The sequence below is a fragment of the Falco cherrug genome, chromosome 7 (genome assembly GCF_023634085.1).
Source record: "Falco cherrug isolate bFalChe1 chromosome 7, bFalChe1.pri, whole genome shotgun sequence".
In the NCBI taxonomy this organism is placed as follows: Eukaryota; Metazoa; Chordata; class Aves; order Falconiformes; family Falconidae; genus Falco; species Falco cherrug.
The window spans coordinates 51,968,933-51,995,531 of record NC_073703.1 but is presented as its reverse complement, the minus strand read 5'-3'; the positions used below and the strand labels follow the sequence as shown (position 1 = coordinate 51,995,531).

At 41.9% G+C, this 26,599-nt stretch overlaps 1 protein-coding gene across 5 annotated transcripts in view; it reads left to right on the top strand.

Annotated features, from left to right (window-relative positions):
- The window catches only part of SMOC1 (SPARC related modular calcium binding 1), a 134,459-nt gene that overhangs the window by 43,895 nt on the left and 63,965 nt on the right, over positions 1-26,599 (top strand). For all 5 annotated transcript variants that reach the window (XM_055716778.1, XM_055716780.1, XM_055716779.1 and 2 more), the window contains exons 3-5: positions 7,888-8,000; positions 18,661-18,760; positions 21,316-21,363. In XM_055716778.1, coding sequence (XP_055572753.1) covers positions 7,888-8,000; positions 18,661-18,760; positions 21,316-21,363 — 261 coding nt within the window. The remainder of the gene's footprint in view (positions 1-7,887; positions 8,001-18,660; positions 18,761-21,315; positions 21,364-26,599) is intronic.

Sequence of the window (26,599 nt, the reverse complement as noted above, 5' to 3'; positions counted from 1 at the left end):
AGCCAGAGACATCACTGAAAAGGGGCTGAAATATGTGTCTGCAGATCAGGCGCTGGCCTCATGGAAACATAAAATAAAATCCTGGAAGAAGAGATCTTCCTTGCTACCTGTGCTAGTGAGGAACTGAGATACCTTTGAGTAATAGGAATGTGCAGTGAGGAAGAACGTGTGGTGCACATTGGTGTCTAGTGCCTTTTCAGACATACAGTCTTTCTGCGCTGAGCTAATTAAGAAGACAAAGCATGCAAGGCTTTTACATGGCCTCTTTTTTGCCTGTTTGCTGTTACACATCTACTTAAAAGTGAGCATATTGGTTCTGTCTCAATTCAGCTCTTCTTCAGCATAGTCTAAAGATGAGGTTGAAACTTTTTTAAGGAGTATTGGTGTCTTGTCACACAAATGGTTTGCTTTTGTAGTGAAGTGAAAAATCAAGTTGAGTGCATTTGCTGAGAGCACAAGTGACTCAGAGGGCAAATGGCACAGATGTTTTTAGCAATTGGTTAAAGTGACAGGAGAAACTCATTAAAATTGCTGTGGAAGGAGAAATGGGCATATGTTTAAGCCTGGCTTTTGTTTATGAAGGCTTTTTTACTATTATGAATATGTATCTTTGTCAGAATAACTTGTTCTAAAATGGAAATCCCTTTTCAATGTATTGACAGGCTTTATACTTTAGGTGAATTATGAGCATGACCTCTAATATTGCTTTCTTTTAAACAGTCTCTCATTGGGGAAAAAAGCTTACTTGTATGATTGATATTTTTTTTTTTCTCCTTCTTTTTTGTCTTACCACTGCTGGGTTGCTTTATGGCAACTTTTCTCAACTTTTCTCTCATAGCATAGAAAAAGGCCTTTGAGTCATGCTGATTTCTGAGTACTGGAAACCCAGAAACTTTCTTCCCAGGGCCAAAGAAGCAGTTGGACTGCTCTTGCATGTGATGCATTTTTGAGTATCACAATAAGAAGTGGTAGGGTGGGAGTCCCACTTTTGCTTTCATCACTTGAGCAGAGTGGCTTAGATAAGCAACTCCATGGCTGATGTTGCCATATAAACTGGCACTGTTCGGTTACTTAAAACATGGCATCTGAAATGTGGTACATCTGTATGTGGAAGTGTCTGTTTCTGGAATTGGAGAAAATACTGATCACTAGACTACACAGCCTGCTGTATGTCGTGATTGAAAAGAGTCCAAAGACGTTTTTATCTTAAGCACAGGTGAAGTATACCTTCCTTTCTGCTCTCAGACATAACTGAAACATTTAGCTGAAATTACTTGTGTTCTCCTTTCCTTTTTTCTTTTACCCTGTGGTCCTATATAGCACCTAATAACCTGGGAGAGGCTGACAACTACAAGTCTTGCTTTTAACCCACTAACACTCCCGTGAATCCCTGGGAAGTAGGAATATTCTTTTGACTATCACATTCAAATCTAACCTTGCTGGTAATTTCCATGTGTGCTGCTGTTGAAAGGTATTTTGTTTTTCTAGTGCATTAGAAATACTACCTCTAGTTGTGCATGAAGGCTAGTGTTCTTTGCAAATACAGACAGTTGTGAGACAGGTGTGCCTAACTACAGGTGGTGAGCCAGGTCTGTATCTTGTACTCACACAAACAAAAGTATCACCAGCAGTGTTTGGGTACCTTCTGTTGCGGTAGGGCACCAGTTTACCCTGAATAGCCTCCATTCCCTCTGTGTGACAGAGATCGTCTACAGGGGAACTCCCATAGAACTGGAAGGGATCCTGTGGGCCATTGAGCCCAGTCACATGCAATTGTGGTAAATACTGTATCCAAGAACTTATCCTTATGAAATGGGCAATTTAAACTTGTGTTTCCTTCTCTGAGGGGGAAAAAAACCAGGTAACTGAAATAAGGAAAAAAAGGATATTGTGGACAGCAAGGCATAGTTCTTCCCCCCAAATTACCGTAGGTTTCCAATTTCATATGCTGATATCTTGTACTGTACTGTGCTTTTGCCAAGGCAAGCAGCATGGCTTCCATAGTGAGGACAGAACGTTTTTGATTCAGCTTAGCTCTCTGCTCTCTCTCAAGAAGCTAAGGACCTTTAAAGATGAAATCTTGCTAGCCTTTTGGGAACTATAACTCTTACTCAGCTCTTGTTCCTTGCTAGCTTCCTCACATGCTTTTAAATGAAATTCCTTTGGTGCTAAATTATCTGAACTCTCTCCGAACCCTTGCTCAGACATCACAAAGGGTTAAAAGTCAGGAGTAGCTTAAAATGATGAAACTATGGCATCCATGACAAATGGAGCCTCATTGATGAGATTCCAGGGAATAGTTCCAGATGGCATAGCTGTGCGTAAAACACATAGCTAAGCACTCCTACCTGGATCTTTTGTCAGCAGGCATCTTAAGATCTGATGTCCAACAAGAGTTCTGCCTCAAAACTTTGCAGGGATGAAGGACAAATAATTGTTAAATGACTCTTGGCAAGCTGTCAAGACTATGCAGTGACCGTTAGGGTGGATCGGATATCAGTGGCTTAAAGCCTGTTTAAGTTCTGTGTTAATTGGTTGGTTTCTAGGAACTTGTTTGGCCTATTTAATTAAAAAAAAAAAAGAGTGGGGGGATGGGAGTGCTCTACAAACTTCCCTTTAGGTTTATAATGGTTGGCTTTGAAAATCTACTGGTACAGAGTTTGTTCTTGGATCACAAGTCACCATGTAGAATAAACCTATCTGTAAGATACTGGTGGGAATTGTAACAGGAGTCTTCAGCTCATCTCCTGGGACACCTGGATGAACCCAACTTTTTGCTAATGTGCAGGAAAGGAAGGTCACCTTCTGACTAGTAATAAGTTGTTTGAAGGTAATATTTCTCCTCTACCTACTGTCTGGTTAAAAACAGAGGATGATATTTTGAAATAATTCTTTTTGGCTTTTTTTTAGTCCACTTGCTAGATCAGTTTTGTCTTAACTTTCACGTTCCTAGTCAAGTGAGAATAAAATGGGTCCCTCCTTGGCATCAATTAGTCAGTAAAATCTGAAATGACATTTTCATTCACTTAGAAAATTTAAGCATGTTTTTAGGTATGCTCCAAATAAGTTGGGGAACTCTGGAGTAGAAATGGTACATGGGTATCAGAAGGAGCAAAGCACGTCAGCATGAAAGAGAAGAAGCTGGAGGGTCCATGTGTAGGACTTGTCAAAAATGAAGCGGAAAACAGTGGGGAAAGTGAAGGATGATTGACACCCTGTGGGAGAGATGGGTATGTTTTTGTAGTTTGCTCAGGTTCCATTTTTGCCTGTTTTATGCGAAGACACAGATCATCAGCTGGAGTAAATGTGTATGGATCTGCTGACTTCTCTGTAGCTGGACTGCTTTGTGCCTGGAGGGGACCTGGCCTGTGTGTGAGACAGTTACCTAATGAAACTAGAAATAGCTCAAAAGCTGCTTGGATCAATTTTTGTCCTTTTAGCTTTTGGTAAAAACAAAGTAGAATTAAAATTAAATAGCTAGATTTTTGTGGTTGCATCGTAAAGATTTGCTGCTAGTGTAATATGGATGCCTTAGGTCTTTATACCCTGATGTTGTGTGCCATCAAAACTGCCTCTGCCTATTGAAGAGAGGATGCTGGAATTCTTGGGGCCTATTCAGGAGTGGATTGTGTATATTATGAAGGACATAGTGGTCTCATTTGAATAAGCTGTTCACGGATAAGATCAACTGTGATATTTAGCCAACCTCATTGCAAAATCTGAAATTATGTGCAATACATTCTGCAGATTAGGCCACAGATGTCAAAAACATCATTTGTAGTTCACAATCTCCTAAATGCCAGCTACCAGCCTGAGAACAAATTTTCTTTAAAAGGCAGCTTTTTAAGCTGCAGTAAATCTGTGCTAAGTTTGAAGATGTTTAATAATTTGGCTTTAAATACTTCTGCTTTTAAAAAACTCATTCTGTTCTGGTTTTTCACCTTATGTAAGGGAGGGGAGAAAGTCCTGTTTAGTCTGTCTGGACCATGAAACTGGAATGCATTAATGCCATTCTGTTTTATAAGCTTGGTGCTTGATACTCCAGTGAACATTTTTAAGAGGGAAAGAAAAATGCTGAAGTACTCAGGTAAGCAATCAAAATGCAGAATAGGATATATGAATCTGCATCAAAGCATCAGGCTTTAGTAAAATTCGTAATGCATCTTATTTGGGGTGAGCTATTTGGCAGCTACTTTTTAACACTTGGCACTTAATGTTTTACATTTTCTAATTAAGAAAGCAAAAATAGCAAGGTGAAGTCATTCCACTGAAATGACATGTTGATGCAAACGTTAAAAAAATACCAGCCTGTGGAGTGAGGAAGAGAAGGATTGACGGTCCTTTTAAAAATAGACTGATAAATGTTGATATTAAAGGCACTGTTTTTACTGGAACTGAACGGTGAAATGACAGACAAAAAAGATAGTGGTATACACATATCTCTCCAGCCAGTGTGGTATATAGATGGCTGTTCCAAGTCAAGGCTGTAAAAGGACTGGCATGACCTTTGGAAATCAATGAGGGAAGATGGGAGAAATGATCAGGGCTAAGTGTTCATGAACAGGAGGAAAAATTGTCTGTCTTCTCTGCACTTCAGCAGCAATTTGTGAAGACACACCACTTGAGCCAAGAGTTGAATTGCAAAAGAGGGTGCTGCAACAGCGATGAGCTCTTAAATGCTGCGGTGCATCAGTGTAGTCTACTGGGTGGTAGTAGAGAGTTCAGTCTCTAAAGGCCAGTTAAAATTGTCAGGGACAGTCACCTTAAGAGTAACATGTTTACATTGTCTTCCCCTTATAGTAAGGGCTTGATTGTGTATGTGTTTGGTTGCTTATTAGACAAATTGGACAAAGATCAGAGTTAGTTTCCCTGCTGCCTGGGCTCCTAGTGTATTTGTACTACAGGAGATAACACAAAATGTTTGTTCCTACTGGCTCTGTAGTGAAGCATCTAGTTTTCAGTCATGTATGTGTGCCAGCACCAAAGTAGGTGATACGTGAAAATGCTTTACATGTCTGTTTTATGCTCAGGAGAGGAACCAGATATGCCTGCCTGCAGTCCTGTATCCTCAGGTGGAGAGACTAGAAAACACACTTTCATTTGTGAATCTGTGCTTTGATTGATATGTGAGAAATTCATAGCGCTCCTGTTTTTTATGTTCCTTATACATGCAGATCTGCATAATCTGCTGATTTTTTTTCCTACTTAGTTGCCCCCTGTGAAGCTGAACTTGAAGGTGTTTTTAGTCAAACAGCTAGCTATAAAAGGTGCAGCCACGCCATCTGGTTTTGAAATGTCCTTTGTCATGGCAAGCAAGATTAGACTCAAGTTTGAACAGGAGATCTGCAGGTGATAGATGTTCCAGTTAACAACATTGCCAGTGCTTCCTTTTCAGCTGAAAGAACAAGCATGTGTTGGAAGGGTTAGTACTGCTGGCAGGATCTTCCTCTGTGGGGAGGTGTGCCAACAAAGTCTAATCATCTGGTCACTGTGGCAAGCAGAAGGAAAAGAGGAAATTCCAGCTTAGAGGTTATATCATGGCTAATTAGAAAAACAAATACTGCTTCTCAAAATTCAGTATAAATTTTATTCAAGTCTTTTCATTCTGTAACAGTCTTGTTCTTTATACAAGCTTATAACAGGTCTACCTGAGGTCAAAGCTCCATGTGCTAAAGGTGTGGTGCAAGCAACCCACAAACAAATGAAAGTGTGAAGATGAGTGCCATAGGATCAGAAGGGACACCAGGTCACAGGGAGGTGAGGTGACCAACCTGTAGTCACTCAGTGGGTCAGTGGCAGAGCTGATGTAGGCACTCTTGCTTTGTAACCCCATGCCTAAGCTTAGAGGCACCTGTGCTGAATACTATTGCTATGAATAATGACTTTTTCCAAAGATTTCCATAATTTCAGAAGACTTGTGGAATCCTTCTTGGGGAGTAATGTGGTATGTTTAAAATGTGTTGGCAAGCTGGCAACTTGCTATCTTGAGTCATCAGTTGTGTAAATACTCTGCTTGAAAGCTTTGGTCTGTGCCTTTTTATCATAACTATTCACAGCGTTGTCATTGACTTCTGCATCTATATATGCTTAGATGAAAATGGCTTCTGTCACTGTGCAATGTGAAGTCAGTTGACCTGAGAACCCAGACTGGCTTTCTAATTCAGTGCTGGTATTAGTGATTCTGTTGTTGAAGTTCATGTGACCTGTGAAGCAGATATGGGATCTTTAGTGGAATTTTTTTGTTACCCAGTGTTATTTTTGTGCCTGATATAATGTGGATTCAACCTTGATCACTCTCTACAGTGCTGCTGAAAGATTCTGATGACCAGGTTTTGCAGTTTCTGCACTGAAAATCTTTCCATCAGTGGATTCATGAGGAAAGGAAGAAGGTGCTAGTTCCTGTGTCAGAGTCCCATAGAAACAGATATTTGCCTTTTTTCTTCTAGGCTGAACAGAAGTACTGTTAGACATCATGTTTTTAAATGTAAGCACTGAGTCAACTTGTATCTCTGCAGGGCAGAACTCTCCTCTTAAGCCCAACACTGATGACTGATGGGTTTATCTGGGTCTACACTCTATAATAGTGAGCTGGACCTGGAAAGAGTTAGTCATGAGATCTTAACCCCTTCAAACTCTGCTCTGCTTGCAGAGCAGTGTTTTTTCTTGGCAGCAAAGTTAGTTACTGATATGAGAAAGTATAATGCACACGTGGCTGTGAGCGCTGGGACTAGAGTTAGAAGCTGGTGGGTGTGGGGTGTGGTGGGTTGACCTTGCCTGGATGCTGCGTGCCCACCAAGCCGCTCTATTATTCCCCTTAGCAGAAGGTGGGGGGTGGTGTGGGGAGGGGGTGGTTTGAGAAAAATAAAGATGAAAAAAAACCCACTTGTGGGTCAAAGTAAAGGCAGTTTAATGAAGCAGTAGCAAAAGTCATTTGCACAGAAGCGAAGGGGAAACAAAAGATGTTATTCTCTACTTCCCATCAGCAGGCGATGTTCGGACCGCTTCCTGGGAAGCAGGGCTTCAGTACGTGTAGCAGTTGCTCTGGAAGACAAATGTTGTAAATAACGAGTGCCGCCCCCTTCTTGCTCCTTTCTCTTAGCTTTTATATCTGAGCAGGTGTCATATGTTTATATGACCTGTTGGTCTGTTTGGGTCAGCTGTCCTGGCTCTGTCCCCTCCCAAGACCCTGCCCACCCCCAGCCTGCTGGTGATGGGGGGATGTTGGAGAGCCAGCCTTGGTGCTGTGCGAGCGCTGCTCAGCAGCAGCCAAACGCTGGTGTGTTAGCAGCACCCTTCTGGCTACCAGTACAAGCACAGCACTGGGAGGGCTGCTGTGGGGCTCAGCCAGAGCCAGTACGCTGGGTTTCAGGAACACACAGGCATATCTACCTTATCTGAACCACACAAAGGTGGAAGTTCAGATGGGTCACTGGTTATTTTAGCACCTTATTGGGAGAGTTGCTTAGAGAAGAAGCTTTGCTAGGGCCATCACTTCTTCCACACTGCTTACTTCTAGGCCTGAATTACTTGGGTTATGCTCAGCCATCCAGTTTCAGGCTGTTAATATTAACACAGACACAACTCCCTCTAGAAAGGCCTTTCACTGCATGGGCATTATGCTCCAGCATTTGTTAGAAGAAGCTTCCAGCGCCCATGGATGACCATAAAAAATATCGCCTGGGAAATGAGGCAGCTCTTCATTAACTGGCTCATAGTTTGATTGTCTAGGTGCATTTTTGACTTTGGGATCATGAGTGCTAACTCCATAGCTAATGTTAATGTTGTTTGGGGTTTTTTTCCTGCTGCAGCAGTGTGGTGCATCTGACAGCTTGTGAAGAGGCCAAATGGTGTTTGCAATCTAAGTAGGTTTTGCTTTTCTCCTTATAGATGCTGGCCAAAGTAAGTGTCGATTAGAGAGAACTCAAGCACTGGAACAGGCAAAGAAGCCCCAGGAAGCAGTCTTCATCCCAGAATGCAATGAGGATGGATCATTCACACAGGTAAAACTTCTGTTGTCTTCCTTCAGCCAGGCTGCCAGTGGCTGTGGGAGATTCACTGTTATGGCGTGAACCAAATGATGATAGCAGGATGGGTGCAGTCTCAGCTACTCAGGTGAAGGTCTTGAAAGCTGGGGACTTGTTTTAACCAACTGGAAGCTCTGATTTGATCACCATACCTTAAAAAACAAATACACATGTAATGACATCCACCTCCAGTGCAGCACAGAAACAAATGGCATCAACCTCTAGCACAGCACAGAAACAAAAACAAGTTTCAGGGGAGGTCAGTTTTTCCCTGAAGGTGACCTGCAAAGATAGCTGTGGCTCAGACAGAACAGGGTGGTCTAAGCTTCTTCAGCTGTTACCTGTGCTTCATCTATCCTAGCAAAAAAAGTGGTTTGTTGAGCCGTTTTCCTCTGTAGGGTACTTGTTAGTGACAGGCTTCTCTTTTCTGTTCTATGCCCTGTTGTGGTTTGGGGGGTCTGGCAGAGAGGTGGTGAAAGTGTTTTCCTTGAGGTTTTGATTCTTCACTGTTCCCTTGCTGGAACTAAATGCGTGCTTGTGCTGGTTTCATAATGCTGTTTCTTTTGAGAAGCAGTTCTCAGGCAGGGTAGCGGAGGAGGCTTATGGTTGTGTTGGCCTTTAGTATCTGTGAAAAATGAATAGTCAGGCCTGGTCCCTGAGCATCCTTCAGAAATAGTTGGACTAGGAGAGGTCCAAGAGAATTCCAGAGAAGTTGAAGTAGTTATGGCAAAAACAAAGCCCTCATGAAGGAGATTTTGAGAGGAAGAGTACTTTGCAGAGGCAGGTTAGAAATGAAGAGTGATACTTGGTTCTTTTACCACTAGTATATTGAGTAGTGTTCCAGTGCTAACTGAACTGGGTGTTAAAAATGGCTCATGTGCGGTTCCCTAACAGGTAGGAGGAGTATGCTGTCTGCTTAGTTTGGCTTGCATCTCAAAAGCTAAAATCCTGCAGCCCTGATGACATCTACTTTGTGAATTTAGGTAGATCACACAACTCTTTTTGCCTTAGCTTCCCTATGTCTAGCACTGCTCTAGAGATCTTGTGCCTCAGAGAAATTTTAGGATTCATTAGTTGTTTGCAAAGTCTTTTGAAGGTAATATTTTCCAAAATACAATCAATATTGGGTTCAAAAAGATGAGAAAGACAAAAAAGCCTTGGGGTTGGTTCAAACACTTCGTGATGCCTGGGGGAAGAGGAGAGGAAAGATTTTTTTTTTGTGATAACCCACCAAAAATTTTTATTCCCCGCCCCTCAACCTTACCCTCCCATTATCTGGTGTGTGGGAGTGTTTTTATTTTGTTTTTGTTTTTTAGTGGTGAAGTGGGAAAAGTTTATCCATCCTGCCAACTTTGCATACTTATTTGGAGCAGGCATCATCATATTTGTGTACAGTGTGGACCATCTTGGGAAGATGGTGGGGGTAAGAGAATGGCTGCAGTTTCTTGGAGTCAGACTACACTCTGAATTGTTGAAATTTGATTCTGTGTAGAGCTGCTTAGGTTATGTTGGCAGTAGAGGGAAATAATTACAAAATCTAGCACAGTGGGCCAACTAAGTGCTCCATGTTAAACCTTTATAGTTCAAGAAAAAAAGGGGAAGGAAAGCTGACTTTCCAATGTCTCTGTCATCTGTCCATCAGCCTCTTGGAGAGTGAAGTAGGAGGTGCAGGCAAAATTTTCATCCTAATAAGCTGGACTGAGTGCAGTTGACAAAGCTTTGTTTCAGACAGGTTTATTTGGAAGGTCTGTTCCTTTCCTGTCCTGGAACCCTGGCCACTGTGGGTTGCCAGTGGAGGGGCAACATGAAACTGCTTACAAAAATTGTGTGTTTTCAGCTGGCAGCCAAGTGGTATTTCACATTCTTCCTCTGTTCAGTCCTATCTGTGAACACTAAAATGCTTTTGTTTTACCTGGCATGATGAAGGAAGCTTCTGATCCCTTTGTAGCTGGAATTAAATGAAATTCGTATCATTCCTTGGATCGTAACAGTATCCCACGTTCCACATACCTCAGGAACCAGCTTCATCATTTATACTGCAGCATCTAAGGTCATTGTCCCTGCATAAGATGTGAATGAAAAACAATGTCAGAGGAAGCTAACTGGTTTCAGCCTGCATTTGAGACAAATATTTCCTTAGCTTCTGGCTCAAATCAGTTAAACTTTGGTTTTAGAAGGATGCATAAAAATTAGAATTTTGGTGAACAGTCTAAATAGGTTTTGCTTCCAGCAACTTATGAATAGATCTCATCTGGTGGAGATGGTTTGGATACTGCATCTCTTGTGCAGAGAATTGGCACCCCTAGGTCCTACTCTGTGTGGAAGCTGTGTAGACCAGTTCTTGAAGTCCCTGAGGCCTTGATGAAGTCAGCTCTGAACTGTTGTTAGTTTTTTCCGGTTCAGTGCCCAGACTGTTGCTCCATCGAACCTCCAAAATCTCAGTTGAGGAGTCCAGAACAGAGCAGCATCTCTCAATTTAAGTTTCTAGGAGAAATACCCGCCATGCTCTTCAGCCTTGAAGCCCCGTCCCAACAAGATGCACATGCTTCAGGGTATACCCTGTATGTAGAGTTGGCTAGGGGAATGTTTTTCAACAACTTTCTGCCTTCTGTGCAACTGTTATTGGAGGAATATTTTGAGTAGAAGAAAAATTCTGATCAGAGGGGAAACGAAGATGCATGCATATATTTAGAATGTCAAATGTCTTAATTGTTACAGTACTCACTGAAGATGTGGATGACTTGCTTTCAGGTCTTGAGCCGAGCCTCTTTTTTGTAGATGTGTACACAGTAGGTGTTCAGGCCCACATCATCCTTGCCATCAAACTTCAGAAGATCTAGGTTTTTGTCTAATTAATTGTTGGAAATACTTGAAAGTTTTGCAGGAGTGAAAAACAAACAGCGCAGGTTTGGGAGCTGCATTTGGTGGTAGTAACTTTATGTTCACAAAACCTGTTTAGTCTTAACCGGATTGAACTGTTGCTTTTGTGGTTTATCATCATCCTCTTGATTAGAAACTAAATTGCAATCACTATGGGTAAACACTAACAGTAGCACTAACTGAAGTTGTTCCTCTGAAAGCCACCCAAGTCTGCCCTTTCCAGCTCCTGGAATTACATTCAGTATGAAACTGTGTAGATTTGGGGCTGGATCCACTGCAAATTGGGTGGGCCTGTAGGGTGGTAAAAAGAACATAGCTACTCTGCTGTTTTGTGACTGGCAGTATGTGCTGCATGGGACAGTGGCTGCAGAGGGGAGACCATGCTTGCCTTATCTCCTCCTGCTTCCCTGCAGGGCTGCTGGCTCTGAGATCAGAATGTTAGATGTGGTAACAAGGGTGAAAGGGAGGAGGGCCTGAAGGCAAAGACCTTGATTTGGCTTGCATTTAAACTCCACATTAGAGAGACATCCTGTGTGTCTTAAGCACTTGTATAATATGCCTGTTTTTTCATTGTCTGTAAAATACAGACCAAAAAGAAGTGTGACTACCAATTCTGTTGTCTGGATGGCCAGTTTTCCTAGGCATGACTAGTTATAACGGGTTTTGAGTACTGCATGAAGAGGAGCAGGCACCTGTCAATTCACTGGTTTTCATAACTGTTTCTATGCACTGTGAGTGCTGCTTCCCGTAGTCTGGGAGTTTGTGTATAGCAAAGATCTTATCAAATCCCTTTTAAGCACTGCTTACACATCTAAAAATGTGGTATGGACTTGCAGCATGGAGGAGGTGGTGGTGCTGCAGGCATGATGGGATGACTGTAAATGGGGAAGGACCTGATGAATTACTCTGGAATTGTTATTTCTTTATATTTCAGTTTGTGTGGAATATTACTTCCTATAACAAAAGCTCTCTGCACTTAGCCCACAGTAATGTAAACATGCAGATAAAATTTGAGTTATTCACAACATAAGAATATGTGTTTGGTATGAGTAATTTGATTAATTGTATAAATCTGAGGTCATGTACTGTTGTGCAAAATTAAACATGACTAAAACCAGTTTCTGTTCCCAAGATTTGTGCTCTCCTTTTTTCTGTTATGCTGTATTTTGCATAAATGCCATTCCCTTTCCATGCTGCACTTAACCTGCTGTGATCTGTTCTTCATAAACAACAGGCTCTATTGGGTAATCTGTGCACTTTCTTTTGCTGCCTAGTGCCATTGGGCTTGTTGCCATGGGCTGAGAGACTTGCATTCTTCATAGTTTTCCCCCCAAGTAGCTTTTTAGAAAAGGTTGCTGAGGTTTTAAATGGGATCTGCTTCAGACAGATTAATATGAACATGAATAATGCTAACCCTGCTTTGGGGGTATAGTCTTGCGGGGCTTTTTGTGGTGTGTCTTGCTGTTTGCTGCCACCTTCCACTGTCTAGCTGTGGTTTCTTTTCCTTGTAAGTCTGCATACAAGTGGCTAAGAGCAAGTCTCCTTGGAGAGTTTCTTTTGAGTTTAGGGCTCTCACAACTGCAGCTGTTGGTGCAGTTACGATGCAGTGCTGAGATTTCTCTTAGAGCAAGTGCATCAGTGAAACCTGTTGTCTTATGACGGGATCAGTGAGTGGGCTGACTGTCAGAGCAGTTTGCCATTATCAGATAGCTTCCAGAGCACTCCTACATCTGGTAATACAAGTCTGTTTAGAAAAAGCAATCTGTATTACAGTCCGTAGCAATAGTTTTGTTCTGTGCTATGCTAATGCGTGTACAAAGTACTGCATTCTCCTAAGTCCTACAAACAGACCCCTTTCTAAAGATGTCGAGAACCCTCTCAGCATTCAGTGTGACTTTGTGATCCAAGTCTGTTCCTCTGTGTTGACTAGTGTAGCGTGATGCTGAGCAGAATTACAAACTCATTTCTTAATGCAGCATGGTGTTTGGGGCACTGTGTAGACATATCCCGCATTCCCTGGATGCTGTCTATTATTCCATTATTCAGTGTTTATGCTGTAGCAATACTAAGCTCTCAAGGATTTAACTTCTCCTTTCAGAAGAAAAGAACACAGTCTGTCTTGCTAGATTAAAGGAACTCTTTCTTAATAAAGAATCTGGGCTTTAATTAGTAGATGGTTCTAGCTTTTTCTGGTAAAAGACATTCCTTCTATAAAAGACTGTAGCTGGAGCTCTCTGTGACTATTGCTCTGCAGATTAGTCTGCTACTTATGTGCTTCTTTACTTCCTGCAACTCTTACTGTGTTTCTCATTTGTATATTGAGCTGAAGATACCCATGGATGGGTAAGGAGGTAGCAACTTTGGTTATATATGGCACTTCTTCAAAGAACCACCAGTCAAGAGAGCAAAGGAGCAAGTTCTTAAAGCAAGAGTGGATGTCCTTAAGGAAAGCAGCAATGTAAGGTCACTTTTAACTTTAAAGGATCATGTTCTGTGTCAGAAGCAGTGAGCCTCTCTTGAGGATCCCTCTCCTGAGCTAAAAGTGGTATCTCTGGCAGAGTGTTAGCAATGCCCTTGATGGTGGCTAAGATTTTTTTTTTCCTGCCAGAAATTATTTCTTTCCCTGGTTATATGAATAGTGAAATTCCTGTGGAGCAAGCATTTCTTGAACGGTGCATAGACTCAAGGGGGGTGGTTGCTGCATAAAGCCCTGGTGGGAATATTTGTCTACACAACATCATTTGGGAAGAATTAAATGTGAGCAGGGAGCAGAAAAAGTGACAAAAATGATTTAAGGGTTTGTAGACTCAAAGAAGCTCAAAGTTAAGATGCAGACTGATTCATAGCTTCCTAAAATTGTCTGTAAAGGCAAGGCAGCCTTCTGACTATAGTCTGCTGACTCTTAATCTGGCAGAAAGTATGGCAAGATCCAGGGTCTAAGCAATAGAAGACATTTAAACCAGAACAGAGGCATCACTTAAGATAAACAGCCATCAGGCCAGTGTGCCAATTGTGTACCACCAACTTGGGTTCAGAGAACTTTCTAGATGAGTCTCAATGGCTTGAACAAAGGAAAGGCTTGATTGAAAATTGATGTGTGACACTGTGGCTTCTGCTCCGTGGGTCATACCAGATGACCTACTGGCTTGGAACAATTTAGCTGTTTTTAGAGCAAAGGAGCACCTGGGTGCAAACAGAGTTCGGAGCCTTGCCTTGTGCTGTGTGGGCAGTAGTAACTCTGCTGTCTGCCCCCGCCCTCAGCAGTGCTATTCAAAAACTGGATGTCTTTTTTCTTCTTCCCTAGAAGTATTGCTTTGAATGCAGAAGGAATGTTTTTCTTCTATTCTTCTCTCTGCCCTGCATTATGGAAGGAGCCAAGAAATGTTTGTCTGATCTGCGATGGGATAGAAATTGGTTACCAACCTCTTGATCTGGACAGTAGTGAAAGGCTGGTCTGAGTGTTTAATGTTCCTGTGCTTGGCCTAGTGCTTGTCTAAGGCACTCTCAAGCCTCTTTTAGCAAGCTTCTTCCTATAAGTCTGTAAAGACTGGTTTCAGCCATCACAGAATTACTGCTTTGTCCTTGTTCTTTCCCATTTCCAGTTTATCTTTTTGAAACAGCCACTTGATCCTCCTTTGTCAAATGGCTGTAAAGGGATGATACTGCTCGCTTGTTGCGAGAAGGTTTGGTCTACTTGGGAATCTGATTCTGGCATTGCCAGTAAGATAATGAAGAAACCCATACAGCAGCTCCTTTCTCCCTCAAGAAATTAAGATGCAGAGTCATCTGCCAGTGACTATAATGTTTTCATACTTCATTTCATAATGGACTTGATTGAGAGCAGGTGGCCATTCATGTGGCCAGTGGCTAGTATGTTAGCTACTGTTTGATTTCATGCATCACAATGGCAGGGGGGAACAGAGGAGCTACTGCTACAGTCTTTATTTGGGCAGTGGTGGCAGAGCATTTGTTTTTGGGTTTGTCCCTCATGCTTTTCATTCATCAGTTGAGACACGGTTGAGATGGCATATCTCTCACTTATGAAAAATAGGAATGGTGTCCTCCTGCACAATCAGGGATTTGGGTGCTTGCAGCAGTTGGATTTTTTTTTTTTTTTAAAGTGTAGATGTTACTGGGGAATCTGTTGGAAGACCTCAAGCGATTTGCAGGTTTTATTTCTCTGGTTTCCTATTATGTAACTTAAAATGTTCTGCTGTTGGGTAGGTGTATATTTGATATGTCAGACTCTGTCATGTGTCTTTCAAGCAGTAATCATACAATTATTTAGACTGAGAAAAAACCTTTTAAAATAACAGAGTCCAATTGTTAATCTAGCACTGTCAAGTTCACCACTAAACCATGTCCCTAAGCACTGCATCTACACGTCTTTTAAATACCTCCAGGAACGGTGACTCAACCACTCCCCTGGGCAGCCTGTTCCAATGCTGGACAACCCAGTGAAGACATTTTTTCCTAATATCCAATCTAAACCTCCCTTGGTGCAACTTGAGGCCGTTTCCTCTCATCCTATTGCTTGTTACTTGACAGAGGAGACCAACACTCACCTCACTCCAACCTCCCTGCAGGTAGTTGTAGAGACTGATAAGGTCTCCCCTGAGACTCCTTTTCTCCAGGCTAACCAACCCTCAGCTGCTCCTCACAGGACTTGCTCTCTAGACCCTTCAGCAGCTTTGCTGCTCTTCTTTGAAGATGCTCCAGCACCTTAATGTCTTTCTTGTAGCGAGGGGCCCAAAACTGACACAGTATTTGAGGTGTGGCCTCACCAGTGCTGAGCATTATGTGTCTGCAGATTGGTTAGCAATCAAGGTTTTTTGTATATAAAATTGGTAATGTATTTTCTCTGACACAATGCTTAGCTTTAGAAGACTGAGCGCCAAAAAAAGGCAAACACACTTTTTCTAACATGTATTTTGGTGGAGCCCAAATTAACTCAGTAACTGAAGATTAGGTCTGTACAGTAAACGAGTGTCACTTTTACAGTTACTCTTCTGATTATAACAGTATTTAAAAATCTTGCTACTGTGGGAGTAGGATTAGAATGAGGTTGAATTTTGGGTAGAAGATTTAAATGAAATTAAGCAACAAAAACTCAAACCTGAGGTAATTGGAAACTCATAGGAAAAATTTAAAGTAAACCCCATGATTTTCAAGATTCTTTACTACAGGTGCTCTAGAATAGTTGACAGAACACAAACTTTACAGAGTTTGTGTTTACATGCGGAGTGTAGGAATAGTACTGGATCAGTTATTGCTTCTACATTTTTTTTTTTCAATGTCGTACCAGTGCTGTGTAAGTGATGAAAAGTATACTGGGGTTTTTTTTCTCAGCCTGGCAAGCTGCGAACTCTAGGCTGTAGACCACTGTTGCTATGACACCTAAATATGCTGAGACCTGGTCACATAAAATGATGAAAGGTAGCATCTCTCAACGCAAAGATGTCCAGGAATGCCAACTGCAGTTGTTTTTGAGGCTTCTGAAGTGTCCATTCTTCTTGGGTAGTTGTCTGGCCTTTAGGATAAGGGCTGAGATTTGATTGCTGCTGTTATGCATAGTAGGAAAGCCCTTTGGTGCTGCAGAACATGCGGGTGTTGTGAAAGTGCTGTCAATCTGAGACTTTATTTTTTTTTGCAGGGGTAAGAAAGGGTCATGGCCTACCAGTCTAAGGAAGACCAGCATTCCTTAGCTTAGTTATTTACAAAATTACTTTGCTTTTAAAGTGCTTGGCTTGCATAAATGAGTGTATGTAATTGGTAGGTCTCAACTGAGATGAGTTGCATAACGTGCTCCTAGTTAATGCATCTATCCTAAATTTATGTCACTGTGTTTTTTGGACTCCTCTGCCTTGTACTTTGTTATTTTCTGAAGGCTTGGCTGAAGGAATATCAAGTCACTAGTACTTGCATTTTCTTAAATGTTGGGTATGCTGGATTTTTTCTCTAATGTAACATGGAATGGTTTTGCCCTATGAATTCAAGACCCTATCCTGCAATTTGTCTCTATCTCTGGGTAGGATTTTTATAATTAATGTTTAGATGTAAAGACAGTTTCTTGTACTGTTGGGAATGCAATAATGTGTGTGTGATCAGCAAGGATAAATGCTAAACACAGAAACCCAAGCAGTTCCATCACACTCATTTTGAATGTGCAATTGATTATATTGAGCAATAAGAAATACTTGCAATTTTATTATTGCTAATTATATTCACAGTGGTTTTGAGTAATTTGCAATTAATTTTGTGATATATTGAGAGAATAAAGATGGAAATGTGCAGATAGCAGCAACAGTGACTTTAGTAACATGAGTACATGAGAGTATTGTTGATTTTGGCTGCTAAAAGTGAATTTGCTCAAGGCAAAATGATTGATTTGCACTTTAGTGAAACCAAAGATAAACACGTGGTACCGCGTTATAATTGCTCTTAGATCATGTTTTATGTGGTACTCAAAGCCTTTTAAAAAGACTGTCGTTAAGTCTCTGAACAAACTCTGCTACCTTAGGGAATCGAAGCCAGCTGTCAGCAAGGGAGAATGGCTGGTTTAGGTCTGAAGGATCCCTAATGAAGGGAATGGTGCAAACATCCCATCATTCTTCTGTGTGGAGAGGACCGGAATGGGAAATTGGCTCCAGTGAACTTCTTTGGAAAAAGAGAGAATGAGCAGAATTCAATCTAGAAGTAAAAGACAGGTTCTGAAGTAATCTCATTTCGTGGCTTGTTTTTCAGAAATTTGAAGGACCCATCTCTAGCATATAGTAACGTATGCATTTCTGTACCATTCCACAGTGGGGGATCGTTCACTTTTTTTCTCAAGGGAAGTCAAAGGCATCCCAAATTCCATCCAAATACTGACCACTCTGTGAAGCTGAGTAACCAGATCTGTTAAGCTGGATGAAACTATAGTGCCACTGAACTAATGTCTGCATAGATGTTACCAAGACCAGTTTGCTAGGTTGAGATTTTTCTGTTCTGCCTTTAGAGGTCTTCATCTGAACTAGTTCATTCTGGTATCCTTCCATGGTGAAGGAATTGGGCACCTCTAGAAGTCCAGGTCAGAAGTAGAGCTTTAAAGTTAAACAAGATGAATCTTACGCTGTGTACCTTTTGGCTCATTAGAGTCTCCATCAAATGTTCTTAAGACCTTGTCAATATATGAAGAGCAAGCATGTTGGATCTCGCTCCTACTGCCTAGGTTGACATAGTAACAGGAGAGAGCTTAAATCTATCTGGAGAAGGTTTGTTAACATAACAAGTCAGTGTTGCATTTTTTCCAGCCTGTTTTAGTGAACAAAATGCTCTTGAAATGCCCACAGATGCTGTTTTCAAGCAGTGGCTGTGGAATTGGGCCAGGGTGGCATTTTCACATCCCAGCTGGGATGAAGTGGGACAGCTATTTAGTGGTAAATAGTAAATGGGATTTAGCAGAGGGTGGAACGAGCTGACACTTAACTGTTGCTTCCCCAAACTAAAGCGTTCTCAGCTGACGACTAGTAATTCTTTTGCCTCCTGAATTGCAGCTAAAGGAGTTGGAGTAGGAGAAATAACCTTTATTTGGGGAGGGAGGTGAGGTGAGAAAGAAAAGATAATGGTATCAGACACTCCTCTGTGTGACATCCTCGCTCTGAAGCATGTGTTTGTGATGCACCTGGACTGGAACTTCCACTAAGATGCTGGATTATAATAAAAGTGGTGGGTGATAGTGAGAAATGAAATGCCTGCTCTTTGTTTTATTAAACAGGTGCAGTGCCATACCTACACTGGATACTGCTGGTGTGTGACACCTGATGGCAAGCCTATTAGCGGCTCTTCTGTACAGAACAAAACTCCTGTATGTTCAGGTACTGTGGGAGTGGCTTTAACAAATACTAATTTAATAACCCAAGAGGGCTGGGAAGAATGTGTCCTGTTGAGAGTGCTTAATCTTTTCAGGTGACTTGGCCCATTTACCTGACTTAACAACTGTAGTTGTGCTTCTGTCTCCCTGTGTTCTTGCTGGCATTTTGGAAGCTGCAAGGGAGCTTGGACTGTGGCATGCCCATCCTGCAGTTAGGGTACAGGCATTCCCTGCAAGGCTCACGGAGAAAAAACAGCTGAGTAACAGCTGTGGTAGCCAAGGCAAGAGTCATAATGTTGCTGTGTACACCAAAGCCAGAGAAACTTGTAACAGATGGGACAACTTTTTTTCCATGGTATTTTAAAGAAGTGGTTCTTGGGCTGTATTTAGTGGGCCATGGAGTCATTTTGCCTTCAGAGTGACTTCAGTTAAAAGTTTGATATGGTGGTTCTGTGAGAAGCTGGTAGTTGTTGACTGCTTGCCTCCAAATCTGGAGTCCTGCTGTTATAAGGAATTTGGGTCTTCTGATCGTGGTGTTCAGTTCTAGGATCCCCGTGTTTATTTCAAGGGGCTGGACAGCACTGGGCTTGCACCACAGCTCACAAGGAGGCCCAGAGCCAGGCTGTTACTCATGCATTTATTAAGTGATGTGCTTCTGTGCACTCAGCCTGATGCTGCTCTGTCGCCTGGTGGTTTACTGGGCCCAAACCCATACTTTTCTGTACTTAAAACAGAGTGATGCTGTTTGTTTTTTGTCCCCACCATTCAATATGGCAGCTCATGGCTCAAATGAGATGAGGGTGGGCTCTAGACTTTCGTACGGCCCTGATCACCTGTGAACAGTTGAGCCTGGTCAGCGGCGGTGAACAGAGCTGCTCTGGCAGCAGCACGCTAAGCCCAGGGAAGAGTGGGAAGCTGTTCCGTGCTGTTCGGGAGAATTCAGGGGAAACATATGAATTGTGCTGCCTCCCATGCTACCCACCATGCCGCCCCTCCCCCCCCCCCCCCCCAAATAATAAGTAAGAAAAGACAGCAAGCATAGGAGTTTGTTTCTGTTTCTGATGTGCTCAGTGATACTATATAGGCACTGCTGCTGTCTCTGGCTTCATGCTCTGCAACCTGCACCCCGTGGCTGTTTAATGTATTTCTTCCTTCACACCTAGCAGTGTTTGCTCTTTAGGTGGGAGCGTGACAGCAGTCAAACCTTTGGGCTTTTTTAATCCTTCTCACCTTATTCAGCGTACTCTTGGCTGTAAGGTTTTTGTAGTAATAACTTGCATGAGGGTTTGAGTTGAGTGGGAGAACTTTCTGAGAAGCAGTGAGTCAGTGTAGCTTGAGGGAATGCTTGGTGTTTCACAGGTACATGTAAAGAAAATGAGACTAATACCCTTTTTTAGTGTAAGATGAAATGCTATGGTAATTTGGCTTAAATCTTAGAATATGGCTTTCTTCCACAGTTCCCAGTATATGATTTTGGTAGGGCTTGGTTTAGAGTTTTGCTGATGTGTTTGTTTAGTCTTGAGCTGTTCATAAAATCATGTTACCAGGAAAGCAAAGTCATGGTGCATTGTAGGACACACAGATGTTAGGCCTATGATGACTAATATTGAGTATGTGCTTCTTACTTGTAATTCAGTAGTAGATCTGTGATGAACTGATCTGTGAGTGAAAGTGTCTGGACGATAGAGTTTGTTTAGGGTTTTCTTCACAAGACTCTTGAGCCTGTTGGAGCTGCCTCCTTTGGAGCTGACTTTTGATCCATGTTTCCTGGAAGGATCAGTAATCACTGGATCTGTTCAGTAATGGTGCACAGAAGAATCAGTTTCTTGTGAATAAAGCTTTTCTGGAAAAAAAAGGTGTCTTGTCATAGATTTTTTTTTTTTAATATGCACCTTAGTAATGGACTTGTTAAAAAACCCTTTTATTATCAGTTCAAGTTTCAGTGGAAAACTGTGTGATGATGCTCTAAAGTGAACTGCAGAAAGTGTAGAATCATATATATTATGTTAAGATCTAAGTTATATTAAAAAACCCAGGATGTGTTCTATTCAAGTACATGCTGGATCTTGTCAGTGTCCCTTTTCAAACAGCTGGGGATGTTCAGGGGTTGGTTGAAATACATTTTCTGCAAGTTGTCCCACTTAATCCCTTTCCTTTAAAATACTGCCCTTGCATTCCCACCTGTTTTTGATTTGTTCTTCCTGACATTTGCAAACAAAAGTGACTCTTACTGATCTTTCCTTTTTGCCCTTGGATTTATTCCAGGTTTCTTACTAGCACACTGCTCTACTGAGCTCTTTCAAATTGCTAGATCCAGCTACTAAAGATTTCTTGTCTACCCTCATCCTGATTTAACATCTTAACACATAAAACTTCCTTATGCTGGTTGAAGCCACAGCCCCTCTGAATCCTAAACTGAGCTGTTGGGAAGTGAAACAGACACTTTGTGGGTTGAGATATGGCTGTATTAATGTGATGTTATGTGTTCTGTGTGATCATGCAGCATCTAAATAGATGTCTTTTTTTTTTTTTTTTTAATTTATTTTTCCTCCCCTTTAGGTTCTGTAACTGATAAGCCATCAAGCCAGGGTAATTCGGGAAGGAAAGGTGAGTGGAGTCCTGTGCTTCAGCAACGTCTTTTGTAATAGCAGCTGCCCAGCCAAGTCCCTTGAGATAACTCAAACCTGGGTTCTTAACCAGCTTGGTGTGCAGGAGGCTTATGTACCTTTGGACCTCCCCCTGCAGCAGGAGGAATAAGATGACAGTCTGTTCATGTACCACCCTGTGGAGTACAAAATGGTGTGCTCTGTGCTTATCAGCTAAGATGTCATATGTGAAAGCAGAGCTTCCCAGAGGGGCGGCTGGCACAGAATAACCTCTGCTTGTTCACCTTGAAGTTAACTACTGAGTGTTTCTCAGTAAAATCCCTAGAGATTAGGAAGGCTGTCAATATGACTAGTACACTGGATGTCAGGAGTGCCAATGTCGTGGTTGTGACTTTATATGCGTTGAAAGGTGGTATTTTTAACAGAGCATAAAACCCTCTGGCCAGCTGGAGCAGTGCTGGATTAAACCCTAGCCATGCTTGGAAACCTCACTGTTTTGTGCATTTGGTGTATGTCCTCCTTTACACTCCTTTCTTTGGTCCTTGTCTTTCCTGAGCAAGGCACTAGATGTGTTGTTGTTCTTCTCCTGTGTGTATTCCTTACCTGTGTCCTCTGATTTGCATTCATTGAAATAGTCTTGGGAGGGGTGACCGCTGAAGTATACATCGAGGAGTAGTCAAATTTGTCTTCAGACCTTCTCCACACCCTGATTTTCAGTCATGCTCCCCTCTACCCCCACCTCCGGAGTCAACTTTTGAGTTTGACTCCTTACTACAGCACTGAATGCATCCTCAATTCCTGCCGGTGAGGATGAAGGCTGTTTCCTAGGAGAAATTCCTGTTTTGATAATCTGATGCAGGATTTTTACTGCTCTCTAAACCAATTATTCCTGACACTTCAAAATACAGGAAAATGCCTACCTTGACACCAACATTTAATTTGAAGATCATCTTCCATGCTGGGACTGCCAATTCAGTCCTGAAAACACTTAACAGGAATTAGAGATTGCTGCGTTCCAAGCAGTGATGCATTTTGAGTATATCTGCTCTCCAGCCTATCGCTTGTGTACAGTAGCTTAGGAAAACAACGATGCAAAGAAAACTGCTTAGTTAAAACTGAATGCTGAAGCCTACTTCTTATTTTAGACAAGGTTATGTCTCTGTAAACCTGTAATTGTGTTAATGTGTAATCGGCATCTGTATGCATTGTTATCTTTCTCTTAATGCAGTCATCGCTAGTCTAGCCTGAAGTGCAAGCAACTCCAGTTGCTCTTGAAATCTGCATTATTTGTGAGTGGGGGTTGTATGTAGGCTTCCTACCTGACTGGTCCTGGTTTGTTCTAGAATTGGAAACAGCTGACACTGGATTTCATAAGAAACAGGAGCAAAAGGGGTAAACATCTGAACTTGTTTTTCCCACTTCACTCCCTTTATTAACTCTAAGGTTGGAACATGCAAAAAAGGGAACTGTAAATGGGATGAATTAATCTAAAACTTGTAATATAAATTGATTCTCCTTGGAGGCTGCCTGTTTCAAGAACAGCGTACACTTGGTCACATGGCTGCAGAAACATCTATGGAGTACCTGTCAAGAAAAGGGAAATGTTTCCCTTTGGGCCAGCATGCTTTGAACAATCATGTCAGCTTGCTGTCCCCTCCAATTCTGAATGTGTTCATATCTGTTGGAAGCCCCTGCACAAGCCACTTCGACCTTTGTCCATCATGTTAGAAAGATACTTGTGAGCAATTGTTAAAGTCGTCTTTCAAAATCAAGAGGGTTTTTAGAAGCTGAAATAATTTGGTTTAAAATTTGGTGGTTTGGCTAGTGATGAATGCCTAATCTAAAAATGAATTTGTCTTTCTTACCAGTGTTTTTTCTTGACTTAAGTTACCCTGATTCAGAACTCCAGTATCAGCTCTTGTAAGCAAGTTGGAACCAAGAACAGCCTGGCTGCCTTGCAGGAAGGTGGCTGTTGGAGGTCTGGCTTCTCTGAAGACTGGTGGCTAGCCAGTGTGCATGTAACCATCCATTCTAGCTGAGTGTTCAGACTTTTTGCAAAGATTGCCCTTTGCAAGAAGACAAAAAGGGCAGGATGAGGAGGGGTCCAGCAGGAACTGAGTCAGTGTTGACCTTTCTGTTATAGAGGCACAGCTTTGAAACTTCTGACATCACTCTGGGCAGCTGTCACCTGACTTGGGAGCTTTTGGCTTTTTCCCACTGCAAAGCAGAGTCCTCTTTCCATCCCTGAATTAGGGTCTCTGAGTGAAAGAGTATTATCTGGCATGGAATAGGCACTTTCGGGAAGAAAAGGAAAAACTAAGACTCTCAAAAGTGATTTCTTTTCTCCCATTCATACAGGAATGTAAAATATGGAGCTAATAAAAGGCACCAGCATCACACAAAGTTTAAAGTCTTCAGGGCAAAATAGTTTTTTGGATGGAGGCTGCTCTGCCTTAGAAACAGTGCAGATGGGTAGGCTTAAGCTTTTGGGTAATAAATGAAGGCTTTATTAGCACGTTAGCTCTCCTTTAGAAGAGATGAATTAATGCTGGTAAGAGAAGAAGACTGGTTATTGGTAATAACTCTCCTCCAAATGTTTCCATCCTGTTTAGCCCTAATTTCTGGGGGTCAATAGGTACGATGGAGTCACCAGAAGATGTGAGGTAACGTGATTCCACTCACAGGTTCTGTCACTACTGTGGAAAAGAAAATGTAATGGCTTTATGGTCACATGGCTTGGCATGTAGCTCCGTAAGTGGTTCTGTGGAGCTTTATGCAGAGAACAGGCAAGAGTGCTGGCAAGAAATCCTTTTTATTTTTGAATCCCGTGCTCTGGTTGCCCATGTTTACATTGCTGCTATTGCTGTATGATGCAATGCCAGTTACTCATATGATTTGCCCTGTAAGGTAATTTAAATCAAATTAAATTGGCACTAAATGTAGAATTTTGAAATAGCTATAATGATTTGTTCTGTGTCTGAGAAGTGCTCTGTTGCTGGAAGGCCCAGCGAGATGGAGGCGTGTTCATCTGAGGTGGAATGGAAACCCAGGCTGTCCAGGACATACTCAGTGTGTGGACTTTGCAGCTCAGACATTTACCACTGTCCTTTCTATGCCAAATTCATCCTGTAAGTGAAGAGCAAGTTTCCAGGACCTTTGTTAGAGTATGCAGTTACTCTTGGTTGGGATTAGGATATCCAGAACCTGCCAATCTCTGTTGCTGTCTGTTCCTTATTCTGACATGTTCCTTGTACTATCCTTTCTTGTAAGGAGCTTCTTGCCCTAATTTACTGCAGTTGCTGCTTCATTTGAAAGGCCAGAGAGACTTGGAAGATTCATACTGTCCCCTAGAGAGCTGGATCTCCCCCCTCTCTCATACTGTGAGGCTGTTAATGTTTTAAGAAGCAGTGAAAGGCATCCTTGGAGCCAACATGACTGGATTTCTTCCCTGCCTAAAGAATGCAGAATGTTCCTTCCTAGCCAAAGGGAAATTGCGCCACACATTTGAAACAAAACAAGCAAACATGAAACAAAACAAAACCTTATTTTCTTTATCTGAGGAATGCTGGGGCTTAGGAGCTCAAAGCTACAGATTTGGCATATTGCAGCTATGAGTAGTGTCTTTCACAGTCACCAAGCAGGTTTTAAAAAGTGGGCTCACTGGGAGACAGAGGAATGTAAAAAGCAGCCGTGTCACTGCTTATCTCCATAAAGTCACTTGGTCTTCCTTCTTAAAACTAGAAACTGAGTGAATTAGAAGTGGAGAGATTGGGAGAGTGAAGAGGGAAAAAAAATATCTGGGAATAGTGGTTTGTTAGTGGTGGTTAACTATTCTGGGCGTTGTGTGTGTTGTTGATACAATTTTTAAATCATCTGAATAAAGGAAATGGGAAAGGAAGCTTGGCTCTATAATCTGGGATTAAATAATGATGCAAGTATATGGGGTAAATATGGGCTGGATAAACTGTCAGTGTCAGTCATGAAGAGTCTTGAGTGGTATGAACTTTTTCTTTTATAAAGTCTCTTGCACTGCGTAAAGTTCAAGACCTGCTTTGACTTGCCTTTTTCCCCTATTGCAAAAGGTGGCAATAACATCTGCAATTCGCTGAACCTGGGGCGGGTACAGTAATGTTGCTGAAATGAAAGTTTTGATGGCCCCACAGAAGGCAAAGCCTGGGCTGAGTTTGTTTTACACTTACTATGTTACATGTAGACATGACTCTTGTATGGTGTTGCGAAAAGTTTGCCCAATGAGTTTGTAGCCTACAAGAAAACACTGAAGTAATTTGAGGAACCCAAGATGAACAATTTAAAATTCCTGTCAATTAAACATCTAGAATTGGGTTCCTTTTTGTGGGTTTAACTGTGAGAAACAGGCTTAAAGGCAGGCTTCGTTGCAGGGAAGTTCTCTGCTGCAATCATGGGCAACTTGGCCCATTCTGTGGTGCTCTTTCTGCTGTTTCCATGGGTCTTACCTCTAGAAAATGTTAATGCAGCCAGTAGACTAAGCAATTTGAATCAGTAATGAGCCATTAGTCTGAGTCAGTAATTACACTAAGCAGTAAAGGATGAATGTTCTCCTCGGGCAAACCCAAGTGGAGGATGGCTTGTGCTGATATAGATAAATGGAACCGTTTGTACATGGAGACCTGGAAGCTTTGTCTGCTGGTGGTAAGAAGTCAGGTGCAGCTGGCACTAATTCACCTGCTGTCAGCTTGCAGGGAGGGGAGCATGCTGCCTCCACAGGTGTTAGTACATTAGCCTATGTCTCAGAATACAGATAATATCTTGACAAAATCATCAAGTTGAAGTGTGACCAAAACCTGAGACTGGGACTTTGGTTTTTGTCTTCTCTAGTTCTTTCTGGAGTTAACCGGATACTGATCAAATCTGAAACAGAGCTGTACTGTTACACAAACCAAGCCTCAAGTGCCCAGTTTTTCCTGCCTCTCCAGCCTTATAAATACTGAGAAAAAGCTCTGTCATATTCTTAGCAGCTTGTGGAGGGTACAGGAAAGATAGAGAAATATTGTTTGGCCTTTGTCAGTAAGGTGTAAGAAATATAAATTTACTGGGGCAGTATGTCTTCAAGTGATGGTTCTAGCTGGTGAGCATCATTTTATGATGAATTTCTTGCAGAACGTTAGGAGGTACTAAGCCCACAGTGCTACCCAAAAAATTCTTCTGCATCTGTTATGTACTTATTTTAAAATAAGTAATATACTAGTTTATAAGTC